The following is a 21,653-nucleotide window of genomic DNA, read 5'->3' on the forward strand; positions in this document are numbered from 1 at the left end:
CCGGCTTCATTTTGTTCTCCAAGGCCTAACTTATTGGTTATTCCAGTTACCTTTTGACTTCTTACTTTAGCATTCTAGTACCCTATGGCGTCTTTTTTTGGTGTTAGTTCTAGGAGGTGTTGTTAGGTCTTCATAGAACCGGTCCACTTCAGCCTCTTCTGCGTCAGTGGTTGGAGCATAGACTTGGATTACTGTGATGCTGAATGGTTTTCCTTGGATTCAGACTGGATCATTCTGTCATTTTTGAGATTGTATCCCATTACTGCCTTTCTCACTCTCTTGTTGACTATAAAGGCCACACCATTTTTTCTATGGGATTCTTGGCCACAGTAGTAGATATAATGGTCTTCTGAGTTAAATTCGCCCATTCCTGTCCACTTTAGTTCACTGATTCCCAAGATGTCGATGTTCAGTCTTACCATCTCATTTTTGACCACACCTAACTTACCTTGATTCATAGATCTTACGTTCCATGTTCTTATGCAGTATTGTTCTTTGCAGCATTGGACTTTCCTTTCACCATCAGACACATCCACAGCTGAGTGCCCTTTTGGCTTTGGCCCAGCCGCTTCACTCTTTCTGGGGTTACTTGTACTTGCCCTCTGCTCTTCCCCAGTAGCATATTGGACACCTTCCGACTTCAGGGGCTCATCTTCCGGCATCATATCTTTTAGCCTTTTGTTACTGTCCATGGGGTTTTCTTGGCAAAGATACTGGAGTGGCCTATCTGTCCTGGGTGGCCCTCCACGGCATAGCCTGCAGCCTCATCGAACCATGCAAGCCCTCTCGCCACGTCAAGGCAGCAATACATGAGAGGTTTGGCTTTTAACCAGAGCTTAAAAACTGGGTTTTTACATACAAACAAAGGAGGGGGGAGGGGAGGAGAGACCCCCCCTTCTCAAAACAGCATAGCATTAGTGACCATGGATTTTTTTTCACCTTAACCCACTGGTTTCTTTTCTTATACAATATGCTTGCATGGCAAGTAGCAATCATAAAGCTCTGGAAGTGGAATCTGAGATGTCACTTGTACCTCATAGTACATTCCTTATCAATTTACTACTTCTGATCCAAAGAGGTTCATTTTCAAGTAACATCAGTTAAGGCTTAGCAATATAAGAAAATATTTTGACTAAAGGTGTTCATTTAATTTTGAGGAAAGAATAGCAGTTTGAGAATCTCAGTTGATACAGTTTACACTATATTGTTACAATTGTTCAGATTTGCCTGTGCTGATAAATAAGCACATAATGAAAATTGTTTATAAAGAAACATCATTATACATGGTACTTCACAGCATAACCAAATAAGATAATCTCCTGCTCCAAGGAGCCTGCAATTTAGAGGCAAGAGAATATAAACTTGTCTGTTGTTGAAGTCACTAATGTTAAAGAAAAGAGGCTTCAATCATCATTATAACATCACTTGATAAGGATTTCTCCTGCTGTTGGCATTGATTAACCTTAATGTCATCTTAAATCTGTACAGAATCTATGAAAGACAGAAAACCCCGTTATGATGGATCTCTGGTTCGACTGACCAGGAGGTTCATGGATCTTGTCAAAACTGCTCCAGAAGGCGTTCTTGATTTAAATGAGGTGTCACGGCTGCTGGGGGTGCGGAAACGAAGAGTGTATGATATCACAAACGTGCTGGATGGAATACGTCTTATCCAGAAAAGATCCAAGAACCATATCCAGTGGGTGTAAGTTGATTTTCACATCCAGTTCTCAAAAACAACTGAAATTTAGTGTAACTAACGCATATCATGACTTTTAGCACAAGGGTGCTGCTAGAATAGCTACAAGTGGAAGCTCACACAGAGGAATCTCATTTATTCACTCCCTCTCTCCACCTTTCTTTTCCTCTTTGCCTCACTCTGACAATGCCTACAGTCTCTTCCCTCTCCTTCTTTTCCATCTACCTACCTTTTCCTACTCTCGTCTCCCCCACCACCACCGCCGGTTGCCTATGCTGTTCTCTCTCGTCCACAAACTCGTTTGTCATGAACAGACTCAGCCCACCATCTATACCATAGATATAATCATAATGGTCTTCTTTACATGGTTGCTGGAAGGATCCCTGTAACTATCTTTGTGGAGAGATTGTAATTCTTCTGCTGGAAGTAGGGACAAGCTTTGTATAAGTGGCTGTTTGTTTTTTGTTCCATTTCCTAAACACAGAATGTCTTGTAGCCCAGTTCGATATACCATTACCTAGAAAGAGGCTACACTATATTACATTAAATTCTTCAGTATAGGTACATATGTAGGATTGCAGCTTTATTTGGACTACGTGTCATTGGGCTGGATCTAGTGATGCATGAACAAAAAGGAAAATATATTTAGCACAGTTTTACTTGTGGAAGCTGATACAACACGTACCACTTCAAATTATTTTTAGTAAAATAATAGTGTACGTGATTTTTAATGAAGTGTGCCTATGGAGAAGTGGACGCCAGGAACAACGCCCGAGGCCCGCCGGGTGAGAAAGAGAACACGCCACATGGGTGCTGTTAGGTAATCCCTTCCCCGGAAAATTGTGGCCCTAGTTAGACAATTAACTACTGCATAAGTAGTGCACTGTAAACCGCTCTGAGACCCGTTAGGGGTCATGGGCGGTATAGAAATCGAAATGTAAAGTAAAAGTAAAGTAAAGTGTTCGATAGATGGGTTTCTTAATTTTATATAATTTGGTTTTGAAATGTATTGGAAAAAATACTTCATTTCTTTTTGCATATGGAAGAGATAGTGGATGCAGCTGCTTTAATACAGTGCACCTGGCAGCAAGGAGTAATTTTAGTACTTCTACTTGTACAAGCACTGTTGCACATACAAGAATCTTCTTTGGAATCCAACACAGTAAGTGTTACTGTGCAGCTTGTACAGCTGAGTTCTGTGTGGGTATAGGTGTGCCTAAACACATTAAAATAAGTGTGCTTAGTGGTATGCAATTCATGGTAGGCTTGGTTCATACTCTGAAAGCTAAGGTTCTTCAGACTGACAGACACATAACTACCTGACAGTTGAGATTTACAAAAATTCTTTCAGTCATCAGTAAGTTCATGCAGTAGCTGTCTTTTTCCCTTTAAATTACAATATTGCAAGTCTAAAAATCTTTGTCTTTTGTCTTAGTGGATCAGATATCAGAGAGATTACTAAAAGGACACCTGAGCATCAAAAGTTAAAAGATGAACTCTTTGACTTAACAGCAATGGAGGAAGCACTAGATGATTTAATCAAGGACTGTGCTCATCAATTGTTTGATTTAACAGATGACAAAGAAAATGCAAGATATCCTTTTTCTTTTGTTGCATATTGGTAATGAGAAACATTTTGACATGCTTTCATTGAGCAACAAGGAGATGTTATGATTTTTTGCATTACATGTTGTTTTCCTTCACATTAATCATGTCTCTACTAAAAGTGATTATTGAAATTCCTTTACTATTGTATACACTAGCTTATGTGACCTATCAAGATATCCGTAGCATTCAGACATTTCAAGAACAGATCGTTATTGCAATCAAGGCTCCGGAAGAAACAAAAATGGAGGTACCAACTCCAAAAGAAGTAAGCATTTCTCTACAGATATTTTGAATCCCCCCCATTAAACATGCAAAAATGATAATAAATGGACTATTAACAGACAGATTTGAAATAGAAAAAGGCACATGTCAAGGATGTCCACTATCTTAACTTCTATTTATTCTTGCAATGGAGGTATTGGCCTCCAAGATAAGACAAGACCCAAATATTGAAGAATGGAGAGCCAGTGGAGAAGAATTTAAACTTAGAATCTATGATGTTGTCTTAACAATCAAGGACCCGATGGAGAAGAATTTAAACTTAGAATCTATGCATATGATGTTGTCTTAACAATCAAGGACCCCCATACTTCGTTGCCATATGGAATAGAACAAATTGAGAAGTTTGCGTCATTCTCAGGATACATTTGTCTGGACAAAATGGTACACAGTTTAATAACTACAAAACCACATAGGTCTAAACTAAAATTATAATGGCTGGGAAGAATATCCACAATAAAAATGAACGTGCTGCTAAAATTGAATTTTTATTACAGAGTTTACCAATTTCCATACAAGAGAAATCTTTGATGGACTGACAGAAACAAATAAATGCATTTATTTGGAATGGTAAAAACCGAAGAATTAAATTCAAAGTGTTGCAGGATGATAAAAAAGGAGGATTGGCAGTTCCCAGTATCAAGCTATACCATCATGCAGCCAAACTAGTATGGATTGCAGAATGGATTAAAAATCTGAACAATAGACTAATGAAACTAGAAGCTGCGGGGCTAAGAATAGACTGTATTACCATCTTTGGATTGAAAATTCAACTTTGAAAAATAAAGGACAAGACATAAACCATATAATGAGAGACAGTTTACTCCAAACTTGGGGTCTTTAAGAAAAAGAATCAGCCCCATGATATCTCCTATTGTGTCACTACTAATACATGCACACTACAATAAACATGACAGAAGAAACAATGACTTTTTAACATACAAAGATATGATAAATGCCAAAGGTGAAATCAAAACCTGGCAAAAGATTCAAGAAGAAGGGAAGAAGATACAATGGCTAGTCTGTCTTCAGTCAATCTCCAGACTTAAGAAAGATCTTACAGAAAAATAAGGAGTAAGAGATTTGACTGAGTTTGAAAAAAATTATTACACAACATAAATAAAGACCATTTGTTAGGATGACTTTATAAACTATTACTCCAATATGATATGGAGACGGAACAAGTTAAAATACACATGACAAAATGGATGCAGAATCCCTTTTAATAAAGAGAGATCCCTTTCACACTAGGAAAATTTATGGATGAAAGGTATATAGGGTTGCCAAATGTTTTTTGGCCAGGAGCGGGGGGCTCCCGGCCGGCGTCTTAGGCGTGCGCGCATCACCCGGAAGTGACGTCGCAAGCTGGGGGCGTGGCCACGCCATTTGAGGGGAAAACTCTTTGTTTTCCCCTCAAATGGCGTGCCATTTGAGGGGAACACTCTTTGTCACTTCCGGGTGACGCGCATGCGGGGGTGGGGTTTCCCCCGGGCCCCAATTCCGCGGGAGCGGAAATCGGGGCTCGAAAGCGGGGGGGAATTCCGCCCCCCGGGGGCATTTGGCAGCCCTAAAGGTATAAAATCTACAGCCTGTCAGGCTTTAAGAGAAAATTGGTACAAGATGTTCTTCTGAGTGGTATTTTACTCCAGTAGATATCCACAAAATGGACAAGAGCTACAAAAGAAGCTGTTGGAACTGTAAGGAAGTAAAAGGCACATTTTACTATATGTGGTGGTCTTGCAAAAAAATAAGGAAATACTGTGGTGGTCTTGCAAAAAAATGAGGAAATGCAGAGATTCAGAAAATTTTTAAAATCAGATTCCCACTTAATTCAGAGATAATGTTATTGGGAAGATTCCAGATGATGTTGAAAAAACATCACAAGAGTTATTTAGATATATGTTAACAGTGGCAAGAATACGATTTGCAGCTATTTGGAAGACAGAAGATTGTCCAACGAAAGAAGCCTGGTGTGACAAATTAGCTGAATATGCTGTAATGGCAAAGTTAACAAACCTAGTAAACAAAATACCAACTGAAGGATTTCAGCAGAATGATCAAGGTTGATAAGTCTGTATTACCTGATACAAAAAGTTGGCATTTCCTGAAATAACCTCAGAGACAGAGAAAAATTATAGTCACTACTAATGTATAATAATTTTAAATAGTTTTCTGTATGTTACAAACAAACAAAAAGTTTAAAATAATACTAAGTAAGCAATATATAGTGTACTTTAAGAAAGAGTCATAAATGTTATTTTAAAGTATTTATCCTAAATTGCTCATAATTTGGTATGCTTTGGTATGCCTGTAAAAAAAAGAAATGGAAATACTGAGAAATTATTGTAATTGAGTTGAGACGATATCCTACTGTTGTTCTATGTTAGATATCAGAATTGTGTCCTCAACAAAGGTAAAATGTAAAAATTGCACAAAAAAACCCCACCCCGCCTTGTTTAGGCTGTAAACTATGCAAATCTGTTCAAGGAGGATTTTGAATGAAAAGGGTCCATGACACTACTTGCCTGCTTAAATTTCATTTTCTAGTGAGTGTGTTTAAGAGCGGTCAGCAACTGGTAGCCCTGGGGCCAAATTTGGCTCCTAAGTGATGATATATGAGCCTCCATTTTCTACACACACACACGTACACACACACACACCGAGGCAAGGAGGTGATATGAATGAGTGATGTCTGTGGCAGAAGACCATCTGGAGGGGAGGACACTGGGACTTCGATTAAATCCACCTCTCACTTCTTAAACCAACCTTCCAGCAAAAGCAGTTATTGACCAGGAACTTTTTCAAACTTTGTCTTATGTTAACAAAATCTTTGTGTCTTGCAGGATTGTATAGAAGTACGTCTAAGAAGCACAAAAGGACCCATTGATGTCTATTTATGTGAGGTACCGCTAGGTAACCCAGATGGTGATGCTTCGAAAAACACAGGCAGCCTTTCATTCGAAACTAAATAGGCAGCTGCTGTGGATGAAGGTAACTATTATAGTGGAGGGAAGGACACTGATATTCAGTGATTAGATGTAACCTTCTGATTAAACTTGCATAAGCCTAACAAAAAGATAGGAGTTGTGTGGCACCTTAAAGACTAACAACATTGTATTTAGTCTAAGCTTTTGTGGTCACAGAAACACACGAAGCTTCCTCCATCGAGGTCAGTGTGGTCTGCTCTGACTGGCAGCAGCTCTTCAGCTTCCCAGGCAGAGGTCTTTCACATCAACCTTATCCTGTTCATTGGAGATGCCAGAGATTAAACCGGGGACCTTCCCGTGCAAAGCCGGTGCTCTGCCACTGAGCCATGACCCCTTCCCATCTGAACAAGTGTGCTTTAGCCCACAAAAGCTTGGGCTGGAATACAAGTGTGATATTTAACATGCCAACTGACCTGTTCGTTTTTGCTACAACAGGTACAGTTTTTGTTTGTTTAAGTCAATCCATGACATATTTAATGTTCATTGGTCAGATATGAAATGTAAAATCCTTGTATCAGCATCTTCATTGTGGCATGTTACTACGTAGTACTATAGGGCTGAGTACTACTACGTAGTACTATAGTTCTTTAAACAGTAGTGGTGTCCTACTGTATTCTATAGGACAGTCTCTGCTGAAATAAAATGGAGTGTAGAGACATTTGTCTTTAAACAGTAGTGGTGTCCTACAGTATTCTATGGGACAGTCTCTACTGAAATAAAATGGAGTGTAGAGACATTTGAATTGGAAAGCATCCTTACTGTTTCAGCGGTGTTTACTTTCCCAGTTAGTCATGGTCCATGTCATTTATGGGAATGATATTTAGTCCCTATTGTATTACCTTGTGTTGAGATGTTAACCGACACTTAACCATGATGAAGAATAAAAATTGTATAAGTCACTCAGTTTCATTTAGTCCAGTCTTCTTGTTTCCCCAAACACAGGGAAAAGTATTCCAGGCACTAGGAAACTGTCTGGGACTGCTGAATAGCAACCTATAGATTTGGCCAGGGTTCTTACAAAGGGGCTTATATTGTATAGTACTCAGCTATAATTTGCTTTCATTTTGCTCTGCTTTAGAGGATTAAAGTTATCATTCCTTAGGCCACATTTGGAATTACAACGTTGCCCACATTTATATCTGTAGTAGCTGCTTTTAAGAACTTGTACCAGGAAAAGGTTATGTCTTTGCATGGGGGTAGCACTGCTACACCGGTAACTGTTTCCCTTGCTCCCCAAAAGGCTTTGCCTCTTTGTAGAACAACAGTGTCCAGCCATTTATATAGGGTTGTGTTATTCTTGTTGTAGCAGCCCAGCAGTTTTCATCAGCCCATGGTGCAGGATGGTTTCTCTTTAATATCAAAGCAAGTGCATGAGTGAACAGTGTAGTATATATTGCCTTTGTAAGGTTAGATGGCTAGCATTTTCAACATGTAGTTTTAACTTGCAGGGCAAAAGAGGTAATGTAGCTAAACTACATTAAGTTGCATTGGTACTAGACTGAAGTGTGCGTTTATTGTACATGCTTCAGTGCCACTTTGGAGCAATATTTGTTCTTGGGCTTGGTCCTGTTATGGAAATACCTTTAACAAATATGGCTTCCATGACCAATATATATGTTACTCTAAAACTGCATGTCTTCTGTTTTCACTTCTAGAGCAAGCAGAGTAAGAAGAAATCAAATGCTTGTAGTGATCTGAGTCTCAGCTTCATGGACTTCACGGGATTTACATGGCTTCTGCAGGGCAATGCAGAGGCAACAAAGAGCTTTTCGTAACTGCAGTCGGGAGACAAGGATTTGTCCATGGGATTGCAGGGCTAATGCCATGCCACAAAACTTTACAGTAGCACAAAGGCTGGCACTAACCTGCATCCACTCTCCCTCCTCTGGTATCCTTGCCCTCTAATTTCCTGCTGTTTGACAAAAGTAATTTGAATGCTACTGAGTAAGCCAGACTTCAAAAAGAATGCTTGAGTTCTTTCTGTACAGTTATTTTATCAAAGCATGTGTGCAGGCAGGCACACGTGAACAAATCAGTAGCCCCTTGTGCAGCTTAATGAAAGGAGCAGTAATTAAAATGAATTTGTCAATAAAAATATAACCTTTGGGAATTGAATCTGTAGCAAAATATGGATAAGGGAGAATTTTTGAAGAACTGCACTTTTTTTACTCTGAAGGCAAATGGAATGATCAAGGCTGTACTACAGTGCGAAAGAACCTGGCAGGGGAAACATTTCACACAGGAAGAATAAAGGATATAACTTTATCAAAGCTATGTGCACTCTGTTCTGTGGAATCTGTTCCTGTGATGTGCATTGAGATCAGTATTGAACTGTGGATGTAAATCCTGAAGAAATATGGCCCATGTGTATATATGTGTATCATGTTTAAATAGTTGCTAATGGGAATTTTGGCAGGGTGAGTGGCACTTCTGCTTCTGTACAGCAAAATGGAAATAAACTTGTAAATATGAAAAATGCTCAGCCTCTTGACTTTTAGTGCATAAAGCTCTACTAACCTTTTGGTAGTAGCAAACTAATATTTAAGCTTATTTTTTGTAAACGAAAACATGCAATTCTTACAAGAAAATATTGGGCATACATAGAGATGTGAAGGCCTGGGGGCGGGGGGGACAGAAAAATTCAGGGTTCATTTTTCTGACAGGAAAATTGGAAATTTTGGGAAATACTGAAAAATTCTCTTTTTTAGAATGTGTGAAATGGTTTCAAAGACAGAATGGGCATGCTGTAGACATATACAGCTTTTAAATCTATGATACATTTCTACACTTAGAAGGCTAATCTTCATGAGAGGAGCATACAGGGCTCCCATTGCTTTTCAGCTGTTGCATACCTTCCGTTGTCCTTTTGATCTGACTTGTGATTGACCTTTTCACTTCCCTCAAATCACTATGACACATATACCAACAGACTGGTTAACAAGCAGTGTTTGCTCAATTTTGCTGGAGGGAAAAAAATCATAAGGAAATGGGGCAGAAAATTTACCAAAGTCTGAGAGGAAAACTCTGAAAGAGACCAGGATTTCTAACAACCTGCAGCATGGTACGTTTTCATTTTCCATGGTGGTAGTTCACCCTCTCACCAGCTTCTTCCCCCCTACTTTTTTGGAACTCCTTAACTTTACTGATAAAGCGCTAAGGGAAACCTTAATACAGAACACAGAACTGGTCCTGGCAGTATAGATAAACTTTATAGCTGTATTGCATTCCGCCATTCATTCCTCTGTCTGCAATCCATTTTCTCAGCCACTAACAAAAGCTTCCAGAGCTTTTACTATGCATGTTTTACAGAATTTGTAATGTGTTGTGCTTTCAGCAGACATTTAACATCTAAATGTGCAGCTAATTAAACAGAACTGTAAGCATCATTTATTCTGAAAATGATCAGGCTCCTTCCATACTGCTAATTATTTAATGGACCCTGATCCTAGTTGGTGTAGCATATTCAATTTTTGCAAATAACGTGAAAGAAGTTTAAGTTAAAATTCTGGCACTTACTTAGCCTTCAACCATATTGTTCAGTGTTCTTCAGGCTCAGAAAATTTTGCAGGGAACTGTGGTTTGTTTTGAATTATTTGATCTTAAAGTAGACCTTCTTGCTCTTTTGTCTGATCTGTTATGCCAGCCTGATTGTAATTGCCCCTGCTAATTGGAAAAATCAGCAAGTTAGAACGGCTTGATGTAGTTTCTCATTGGACAGAAAGAAAAGGGAAGATAAAAGTCAGAAACACGTTAGAAATTGCTTTGGCATATTTGGACTTTGAAGATAGGCTTTCCACTGTCAAAGATAGTACTGCCTTTTCACCAGTTAGCTGGTTCATGATTCTGATATGTTGTACAGGCTTTCTACTGCAGATACAAGAAATTATAGCTTAATCTTGATTCCTGAAGTCGTTTTTTTAATACTTAAATTTTCAATTTTTTCAACAGAACATATATAATTTTCTTAATACAAAACCTTGTTAAATGTACATGGATTTTTATAGAACGATAACACTTAACAATAACATGCTATTAACAAACTACTGAAACACAACTGCAAAATAGTCTTTTTAAATATATAGTATCAATAATGTATATATCCACTTACAATAACATAACTTTAATAAAGAGCAATACTTTTATATTTTTCTGGCATATGTGGCAACCCACTTGCATGGTTAGATATATGATCAAAAAATACAAACCATTTTTCCATGAAATTATTTCTTTTTAACAATGACTGTACTACCAACAACTGAGTGGCTATCTTATCAGCCACTACTACTTCCCACATTTTAGAATACCAATTATTCAATGTTGGAATTCCATCTTGATTCCATCTTTGGGCTAATAACGATTTTGCCGCCGAAAGGAACAATGAGAGCACTTCAATTGTTTGTTTTGTAAATTTTAAATCTGGCCAATGGTTAAGAAGAACAGATTCTGGAGTGTTTGGAATAACATAACCGGTGATTTTGGTAATTTCTTGTATAATAATCTTCCAATAATTAAAAAAATTGGACAATTCCACCAACAATGCATAAAATTTCCCTTCTGTCCACAACCCTTCCAACAGTTTGGGTTAGATTTAAATTTGCATAAAAATAAACGATTAGGAGTCAAATACCATCGTGAATAAATTTTAAATGACTGTAGTCTAATTGCCAAATTATTAGTTGTGAAAGAAAAGGAGGACCAGACATCATTCCAGTGTTCCTTCGTTATTATACACTTTCTTTACTCCATGACTCTTGAATAGATGATATCTGATTCCATTCCCCTTCATTTAACAATCTATATATGAGCAAAATAATACCTCTTAAGGTATGCGATGATTTTAATATATATTTTTCAAACTGTGGCAATGGTCTATCCAAAAATTTTGTTTTACATAGTTCCATAAACATATGTCTTAACCGCTGATATTGGTACCATTGTATCTTAATCTTAAATTTTTGTTCCAATTGGGTCTGCAACCCCAATTTTTTATCAATCTATGTACACCATTTCCCCAGAACTCTAAAAATTGATTACTATTTCTACCTGGCCTAAACCATTGCTGCCCCAAAAAGGCTGATAAAGGGGAAATACCCGGAGCTATTACATTTCTATATTTATCCCATAAGGTTAAAGTAAAATTTAAAAATTTATTTGTTATCCCTATATTTCTTATATCATTCGACTTATTCCAAATCGCTTCATGTAGAATGTCAGGATGTAAAGATTCTGCTTCAATACGAACCCAAGTTTTATCACAATGTGGGTTAGCGTAATATAACACATTTTTCAATTGGGTTGCTATAAAATAAATATTCAACGAAGGTAAACCCAACCCTCCCTGCTTACTGGGTTTATGCAACAAAGTATATTTAATCCGGGGTTTGGAATTACAATGTTGCCATAAAAGAAAAGAGAGTTTTCCACCTCTTAAATTCTATATTAGATATAGTTACTGGCAGATTTTGAAATTAAAAAAACTTAGGTAACAAAATAGATTTAAATAAATCTTTTTTAAAAGGGAGAAATGCAATTTTTGCCATTCTTGTAAGGTTTTTTTAATATAAATTGGATAAAGGTTCATAATTACTTGAAGCCAGATCTTTCAAATCTACAGGTATATTTATACCCAGGTGTCTCCAGCTTTTTGTAACCCATCTAAACGGGTATACCAAAGTCATATCTGCCTTTTCTATTTGGGAAATTACCATTGGATATAATTCGGATTTAGCGTAATTGATCAAAAAAATGGGAATTAAACTGAACCTATCTATATTTTTCATTAAGTTTATTATAGAGACTCTGGGATTTTTTAAGTAAAAGATGGCATCGTCCGCAAATAAGCTCATTTTACAATTTTCTCCATTTATTTCTATTTCCAAAACTTCTGGATCAGTTCTAATGGCGTATGCCAGAGGTTCTAAAGATAAAGCAAATAAAATCGGGGACAGTGGACAGCCCTGTCTCATCCCTCTACTCAAATGTATATCATCAGATCTATAATTGTTTATTGATATTTGAGCTATAGGGTCTTCATAAATAGTTTAATGGAGTTCAAAAAATATGGGCCAAAATTCATATATGACAATAGTTTTTTTAAATATTTAGGTTCTACTCTGTCAAATGCTTTTTCAGCATCTACCGAAAGAATTGCTGAATTTATCTTTTTGTTTTTACAATATTCAATAATATTGATAGTTTTTCTTATATTGTCTGTTATTGTGCGTCCAGGTATAAAACCAGCCTGATCTTTGTTGATATATTGTGTTATTAAATTGTTCAATCTAGTAGCCAATATTGTGGGGGGAAATTTAAAATGGTGATTTAATATGGAGATAGGACATGAAGATGGTAAAATTTTGTCTTTTCCAGGCTTTGGGATTACTATTACTTCCGCCCAAAATTTAGGTATTGTTCCAGATTGTAGAATTGAGTTCATAGTTTTCAACAAGTGTTGCTCAGTTTCAACTTTAAATTTTTTATATAGTTCTACTGGGATTCCGTCTCTCCCGTCTCTCCCTGGTGTTTTATTGTTCTTCATCCTGGATAAAGCATCTGAAATTTCTTTAATAGTAATCGACTGGTCTAAATATTGTTTATGTTCTTCAGTTAATTTGTTTTGATAATTTATTGATTGATATATTGTCCGTTATTGATTTCTTTAATAGTAATATGCTGGTTTAAATATTTCTTTAATAGTAATCGGCTGGTCTAAATATTGTTTATGTTCTTCAGTTAATTTGTTTTGATAATTTATTGATTGATATATTGTTCGTTATTGTGCGTCCAGGTATCAAACCAGCCTGATCTTTGTTGATATATTGTGTTATTAAATTTGTTTTGTTTGTTTAATTTGTTTTGATAATTTATTGATTCTAAATAATTGGTTATGTTGGATTCATTGGGGTTACTAGAAGTATATAATGATTGGTAAAATACAGAAAAAACCTTTGTTAATATTTTTAGATGATACCTGAATTGAATTCAAGTGGTCTTTAATAGCATGTACTAATGTAGATGATGTCTGGTCATTCTAAATGTAAGCATTTTTATAGACTTAGGAGTTTTAAGTATATATTTTTGTTTTAAGTACAATAATTGTTTTTGGACTTTTGAAGTTTCCAAGCGATCTAATTTCCCCCCTCTAAATTAAGTTTTTTTTAAAAAAATTATTTCCTCATATTTCATATGTTTACGTTCCAATTGTTTAATATTTGACTGAATTTCCAAAATTAATTTTTGTCTCTTTTTTCATGGAAGATGACACTGCAATCACATGACCCCTTATAACTGCCTTGAATGCATCCCAAATATTTATTTATTTATTATTTATTATTCACATTTCTATCCCACCCTCCCCGGAGGCTCAGGGCGGCTTACAGGGCGTTATCGCCATATAAAACGGTAAAACAATACAAAATAGTAAAATACATCACCATTAAACCGATTTTGGTGCTCCTCTCAGTCAATTTCCAATTTCCAAATTCCAAATATTAACTTGAGAAGCTTCACATTCTGAATTAAATTTGAAGTATTCTTCAATTTTGGACTTTATATTTATACAGATTTCTTCATTTTGCAACAATAGTTTATTCATGCACCAATTGGGACCTTTTCCGTCATTTTGTTGTTTTTCAATTGTACAGGCTACCCATGCATGATCTGAAATTGTACGTGTGCTTATGTCTGTAGCAATGATATTATCAATAAAGTTTTTAGAAGCCAAAATGAGATCTATTTTTGTATAAATATTATGTCTTGGTGAAAAATAAGTGTATTGCTTTACTCCTTGATTTTGTAATCTCCAGACATCACCTAGATCGTAAAAATTAATATCATCGAATTTTGTTTTTTGAAAATTTTTCTTCTGACAGTGTGATTTATGAGTTTTATCCCAATTTGGATTTATTATCAAATTGAAATCTCCCCCAATTAAAACGTCACCTTTTTTGAATTCCATCAAAAGTTGTAATGTATCATTTATAAAAGAAATTTGATCTATATTAGGAGCATAGATAGATGCCAACGTCAAAAGTTCTCCATTTAGCATTCCCTGAACAAAAATATATCTCCCTTTGGGATCTACCTTGATTTGCTGGCTCTGAAAAGGGACATTTTTAGAAATTAAAATGGCTGTACCTCTGGCCTTTGAGGTCCCAATTGCATGAAATTGCTGAGTGAACCATTTAGATTTTAAAACTATACCATCAGTCCTTTTCAAATGGGTTTCCTATATACACAATATATTTATATGCTCTTTTGCCCAATAATTAGATACTCTTTTAAGTTTAATTTTGTTATTAAGACCTTGTGCATTCCAAGTTGCCATTTGAAGTTTTTGTGTCATTGTTATTATGTTTGTTAGGACTACTAAAAGATTTGTATATTTATATCTTTATAACTTCACTTTTTCACTTCAATCACAGATGTCTAAACTAAATTGCAGTCGTGTATCCAAATTTAAAACACACACACACACTCACCCAATAAAAACGTAGAGTACACTCACTACTTACTCTAACTATAAATTGAACATGAACAAAACACCCTAACTATGAGGGTATGTATCTAGATGGCTAAACGAAATAAGTTCAGCCTTATAGGGTAACAACATAAGGCACCCTAGCTAGAATCAGAAAACACTCATGGAGGGGATTTCTTTATAAATTTACCAACAGTTTTTAAACTACTAACCTCCCTCTTACCACCTATATAAAAAATATTAAAACCTTTACTTCTGTTTAAATTGGAGTCCTTTGTGCTCATTGCACTTGGTTACTCGTATATAAAGAAGAAATAATTAAACTTGGTATTATCCAAAATTAATTACCATGCTTTAATATTTAAGCATTAAGCTTTTGCTTCTAATAACTTTACGCTTTTAAAACTTCTTAAATAATATACCTTAAACAATAATCATTTTATAATCAAATATGTATTTTTAACAAAATCAAAATGAATTTTTCACTTTAGTTGTCATGCAGCCTCTATACTCATAAAATACTGCAACAACATAAGTGCGCAATCCACATAAACTGTTTTACAGTCTAAGCATTAATTTTGTACTATTTTGACCTGGAAATGAATTTTTTTAGCTATGTTTTATAATATAAAATTGCAAAGCAATAGGAACCAGTTTCATAACACTTATATACTCCATATAGCATTATTTAGTGCATTAAAATCTGGCACTGTAGATTTAAAACAAAATCTTCCTTATTTTTCTAAAATATAACACAATAACTGTATATCTTTTAGTAACTTCATAGGATTCAAGCCACAAAAACTACATTAACTTTGATATATTCAAGTTGCTAGTATATCCTCTTCTTCTTGTCTTGTGAGTTTTATCCCCAATGCATTTAGAAGAGCCTTTCCAGTAAGTGGATCTGAAGTGTGGTATTGCAGGCCATTTTAATAAACTTGAATGTCTGAAGTAGGAGTCCAACGAAATCTTAACTTGGCTTCATGTAATTTAAGAGTTATTGGTCGCAATTTTTTCCTTTTTTCTAGAGCTTCTGGAGATAGATCTATAAGTACTGTTATCTTTTGATCTTTAAATAACAGAGAGCCTCTTGTTCTAGCTTCCTTTAGTATTTTATCCCTGGTTCTCTGATAAAAAAATTGCACAAGGACATCTCTAGGTCTATTTCTCCTTGCTGTAGCGAGGGAACCCAATCATTGTGCTCTGGCAATAGCTGGTGCAGTTCCTCCTTCCATTTCTAAAGTTGTAGCCAACCACGTTGAGATAAAAACTACTCTTTGCCCTCTTCAGCCCCTTCTTCAATCCCACGGAATTTAAGGTTGTAATTTCTCCATTTATTTTCCAAAATAGCTATACAATTTAAGGTAAGTTGTTCGGATGATTGCAATGACCTTACCCCTCCCTGTAGTGAAAGCGCCATCTCGGAAGCTTGTTCCACCATCTTAGAAGCTTCTTTAACTTCTTTAACTAATTCAGAAAGTGATACTTGCATAGGTTTCAAAAAATCAGCAACTAAATTCGCCATATCTTTAAGCAGTTCAGTTCTTAGATCCTGAAGATCACTTTTTGTAATTTGAGTACCTTCTGTATTCGGGGAGGCAGGATTTAAATCAGCTGTAGATTTATCCGGCGCCATTTTGTCTTCAATCATCGGGGCCGAGTCTGGAGTCTTCAGAGGAGCGTTAGGCGAAAAAAACGCCTTCACTGTTCGATTTGCACGCCAAGTCTTCACTGCTGCGGCTCCTGTATGCCTGCGCAAACCTTTTTTCGGCATCAAGGTTTGTAAAGGTGGTCTCAGGTTGATTTAAGGTGCAAGAGCACCTTATGGAGCTCTTCTTTCATACGTCTGCCATGCGTCGCGTAGCTCCGCCCTCCTGTTGATTCCTGAAGTCTTGAGGGGAAGAAGTCACAAGCTGAGCAGGACAGAAACTGCTGTCTTTCCGCATCTTTCAAATCTCTAGACTTCAACCCTGGTTTAAATAAGGCCAATCAAAGTACATATTAACAAACACAACAGGGTAGAAGCGATTGTTGTAACACTGTCTCCTGGCCTAATCAGCCTATGCATACAAACGAGGCTGGAAAATACTGGGTACTGCTTAATTTCCTATATCACCACTGAGAATCGTGGGTAATGAGCAGATGGTATGTCAGAGCAAATTTTATATTAAGCTATTTTTTCCATATCAATTGCAAGTAACTAAGTTTGCAAGTCTTCTGAAAAGGTACCATCTTCAGTTCATTGCAAAACCATGTACCTAATGCCAGGAGGATCTAATACAGTAATGATTTTAGGATAATTTATCTACTCATCTGAGGGCCTTGTTCTTGTACTTTTCTCTTAAATGGCCAGGATTGTTGTCTGGTCTCACCAGCATTTGAATGCTTAGAACAAAATACAGCTTTGTGCCATAAGGGAAAGAATGGAGTGTTATGTGGTGTATCACATCCTAGCACAGCTGAATTTATGCACAACCAAGTAAGCTACAGTCAAAGTTCTAAATTATTGGAGGGGGGATGCTATGGGGCCTGTTAAATTTGACATGATTTAGAGCTTCCACGTGTCTTATGGCTCTGCATCAGGACAACTTCATAACATCATGCAGGTTAGACAAGCTGAAACTGAATCTGGGTGAGATAGATAATAGCAGGTAACTTGGCTGCTGCTGAGGGAACTGTTGTGTCTGTGATGGATGGGATAGTATTTTCTCAGCCATGTGAAGTTGGGGCCTTAAGTCTAGGTGGCACTATTAAGGGTAATGTTCTAATCACTTATTATGAAGGATCCATGTCTTTGAAAGTAAGAATCTTGTCACATTTATCTATGCCTTTGTTCAGTAGTTTATTTATTAGATTTACTAGGCTGCCATTCCCTACCAGTAGTATACAAGTCTCAATTAAAAACTCAGTCAAGACAAACCAATAAAAACAGTATACATACAATATATAAGATAGTAGAAAGAATTCTAGCTCCCCAGCCTCCCTCGGGGGAGGGGTTATTATAGGGGATGGGGAATTATACAAAAGTGCCAAAGAATGCCCCGTTGCTGTCCTCAACCGAAGACCCGGTGGAACATCTCTGCATTGCATGCCCTGTAGAAAGACAATATCTTCCAAAGGGCATGGATGTCTTCCAGTAGAGCATTCCACCAGGTGGGGGCCAGGGTCGAGAAAGCCCTGGCCCTGGTCGAGGACAGCCGGACTTCTCTCAGGCCGGGGACCACCAGGAAGTTTTTATTCCCTGAGCGTAGCGCTCTTCCAGGAGCATACTGGGAGAGGTGATCCCAAAGATACCTTTGGTCCCAGGCTGCTAAGGCCGCATAAGGTTTAATGGAGTGGATTTTGAAGGCTGTTCAGTGAATACAGTTGATATAAAAGTCAGGGGGTTCACCATCCAATACATGAGGAAGCAAAATATGTTTGGCCTGTTTTCTTCTTTTTTAATTTCTAAAAACTACAAGAAAATAGGGAAAGGGAAACTATAAACTACGGGATAAAGTAAAGATAAACCACTAAAAACCCAAGAGGTGGTGGCAGGGCTCTTTTTGTAGGAGGTATTCCTTTGCATATTAAGTGACACACCCCTAATGTAGCCAATCCTCCAAGAGCTTACAGTAGCCCCTGTAAGAAGAGTTCTGTAAGCTCTTGGAGGATTGGTTACATTAGGGGGTGTGGCCTAATATGGAAAGGAGTTCCTGCTACAAAAAGAGCTGTCTACCCTCAGATGATGGGGGCACCTGAAACGAAGCCTCAAAAGATGAGCAGAGTTGACAGATAGATTCATATGAAAGAAGGTGTTGATATTGCCATCTCCTGAATTTTTACCACGGTTACCGTAACTGCTGCTTGAAAAGCACAAGAGTCCAGCAGCGCCTTAAAGACTAATAAAACTTGTGACGGGATGTGAGCTTTTGTGAGTCACTGCTCACTTCTTCAGCTTGTGTAGTGGCTAAGAGTGTGGGCTCTAATCTGGGAGACCCGGGTTTGATTCCCCACTCTTCCACATGCGGCTGCTGGTGCGACCTTGGGTCAGTCACAAGTTCTCTCAGAGCAAATCTTCTCCAGTAAGTGTTTCATCTTCACTCTCCTTGTTGCTCTTCTTGTCCTCTTCTCCTGTTGGATCCAATTGTTGCTGCAGAAACTCTCTTGCTTTCATAACAGAGTCAATTTTCCCCCTCTTATCTTTAAATTTGAAGAGTATGCCTTCGGGTAGAATCCATTTGTAGGATGTGTTGTTCTTTTGTAGAAACAAAGCTCTCTGTATTTTTTCCTTTTTCCCCTTATTTCAAAGGGAATGTATTTCAAAATTCTTATCTTCTTGCCATCAATTTTAAGGGTAGTTCCATTTGTTGCTTTTAAAATCTGATCCCTCACATATCTTCTGGAAAATCTTACCACCACCTCACCAGGCAGATTATTTTTCTTTATATATTCTGGATATGACCTATAGATCACATCCATTTTGCTTTGAAGAAAATCCGCTTTAAAATCTGCAACCGATCCCAAGGCATCACTCAAAATCTGTTTAAGATTCTTGCCTTTAGTCTCAGGGACTCCCTGGAATCTCAGTACAAAGCTTGCCTTTTCCATTTGAAGCTGTAAAAGCTGGGCTTCATCAGAGTTTCTCTTCTTTTCCATCTCCTGCATTTGCTTTTTGAGCTTTTTGGTGTTGGCATTCACTTCTTTAATACTCTCAGCTGTTCGCTCTGGGTTTTTTTAAGTCTCATCTAATTGCTGTTGCTGTGCAGCGACGTTTTGATTAAGTGTCTTCATTTGCTCCAACAGGGGTTGCAATGCTTCTGTTACCATCTTAGAGAAGTCTATGGTTGTTTCCAGTCGCATGACCGCACTCGCTGGGCTAGCACTTCCTGAAGGAAGCTTAAGTTTCGTTTGCTTATCTTTCTCCGTCTTCCTCAGCGACATCTTTGAAGCTGTTTACATTTAACAAAGTTTGCTAAAAGTCTCTGAAGTCTGCAAATCGCCTGTAATTCTCTTGTAAGTTCCTTACTATAGTCCCATTTTGCTTTCAGTTCTGCCCCCCCCCTTTAAAAAGCATGCTTTAAGTCTGTTTGTATTTCCACGGGGGAACTTTCAGCCATTTCTCTGGTTCTCGTTTCAACCGAACTCACTCTCAATGTTGATCATATAGATCCCACCATCAAAATGTGTAAAGCACTCAACCTCCACTTGCTTGCCCCGGTGTGCGTCTCTGAGTCCAGTACTGGAACACAGCGGCGAGACCTTCGGGGCATTGGAACGCTGGGGGAGAGGCGATCCTCAGTGCCCCATGGCTAGGAGCCCTTTGCAAGGGCCTCGGGGGGGCACGTACAATCGCATCCCCTCTCATCCGCCAGCTCATGGATTGCATCCTCGGGATATCCCGAGAGACGCGTCCACCATTAGATTGCCAAAACTGGAAACTCCGTTTGGCTTGTTTTCCAGAAGTTAGAATGGCAACCAGTTTGTTTCCTTGCCTATTCTTAATTCAAGGTCTTAGTCTCTTAAAGTACTTCAGAGTCTGGGACACACATGGAGATTACTTCTCCCCAGGCCTGTAGCCAGGATTTTTTTTTGTTTGGGGGGCATTTACATTTGTAAGGGGGCAGTTAAATTAAAGTTAATTAAATTAATCAGAACCCCTGCATTTAAAGGGGGAGGCTCTGAGCCTGTTTCTAGTCCTTCCTTTTAAGGGACAGGGCAGCAAACATGCCAGTTCCTGGGGGGGGGGAGAACAGCTCAGAGGGCATTCAATTGCCTTCAGAAGGCATTCAAATCCCTTTTGAGCTCCCTTCCAAAGCGCAAGAAAGCTTAGAAGGCCACTCAAGAGTGCTACCTTCAGCACTTCAACAATCATCCCCTTTTCTGCTAGCCCAGTGCTGCTGTATACCACCTAGGTCATGTAGAGTCTTTCAAAAGCATTCCTATGAGCCTTTAGGAAACATGCAGGTGATATACAGCAGGCCAGGGCTAGTAAAAGTTGCTGGAGATGTATTGAAGTTACCACTCTTGAGTGCCCTTCTAAGCAGGGCCAGCCCAAGGGGTTTGTGCACCCTAGGCGAGGCCGCCTAGTGGCGCCCCCTCAGATGCCAACCTCCCAGTGGGGCCTGGAGACCTCCCAGCTGGCCCGCAGGAGGAGGAGGGAGGAGGGGCTGGCAGGCAGGCGTGCGCGCCGTCCCCCCCGCCCGGTCGCCTCTGTGAGCGCTCCCTACTCCCCCCCACAGCCTGAAGAAGCAGAGAGGAGGGAGCGCCGGCTGGTGGAGAGGAGGGAGGAAGTGCGGGGAGCCCTGCCGCCGGGGCCTGGAGAGAGCGCCTGCTGCCTGCCCCCCCACTCCCCCCACTCCCTCTCCAAAGAGACCCCTTACCTCCTGGCAATCCCCTGAGAGGGCGCCCTGCCCTTCCCCCTGTCTTCTGCCTGCCCAGCCTGGGGATTTCCTCTCTGCAGCAGAGGCAGCAGCCAGGCAGGCAGATGGGGCTTTCTCTTTCGCCCTTCCAGCCGGGCCGAGGAAAGGATGCAGGCGCCGGGTTGGGGAGGCTCCGAAGCTGCGGTGGGGCTCCCCGTTGCTTTTGCGTTTTTTCTGGGGTTTTTTTGGGGGGATAG

General features: G+C 38.5%; 1 protein-coding gene across 2 annotated transcripts in view; it reads left to right on the plus strand.

Annotated features, from left to right (window-relative positions):
• The window catches only part of E2F6 (E2F transcription factor 6), a 22,653-nt gene extending 13,640 nt beyond the window's left edge, over positions 1 to 9,013 (plus strand). The window contains exons 3-7 of one of the 2 annotated variants that reach the window (XM_015416409.1): positions 1,489 to 1,705; positions 3,135 to 3,293; positions 3,458 to 3,572; positions 6,430 to 6,577; positions 8,229 to 9,013. In XM_015416409.1, the coding sequence (XP_015271895.1) occupies positions 1,489 to 1,705; positions 3,135 to 3,293; positions 3,458 to 3,572; positions 6,430 to 6,558 (620 nt within the window). In that variant the 3' untranslated portion in view covers positions 6,559 to 6,577; positions 8,229 to 9,013. The remainder of the gene's footprint in view (positions 1 to 1,488; positions 1,706 to 3,134; positions 3,294 to 3,457; positions 3,573 to 6,429; positions 6,578 to 8,228) is intronic. The other variant, XM_015416410.1, reaches the window with a different exon arrangement.
• The last annotated feature ends 12,640 nt before the right edge of the window (positions 9,014 to 21,653 follow it).

The sequence above is a fragment of the Gekko japonicus genome, unplaced genomic scaffold (genome assembly GCF_001447785.1).
Source record: "Gekko japonicus isolate JY-2015 unplaced genomic scaffold, Gekko_japonicus_V1.1 scaffold1597, whole genome shotgun sequence".
NCBI classification, from domain to species: Eukaryota; Metazoa; Chordata; class Lepidosauria; order Squamata; family Gekkonidae; genus Gekko; species Gekko japonicus.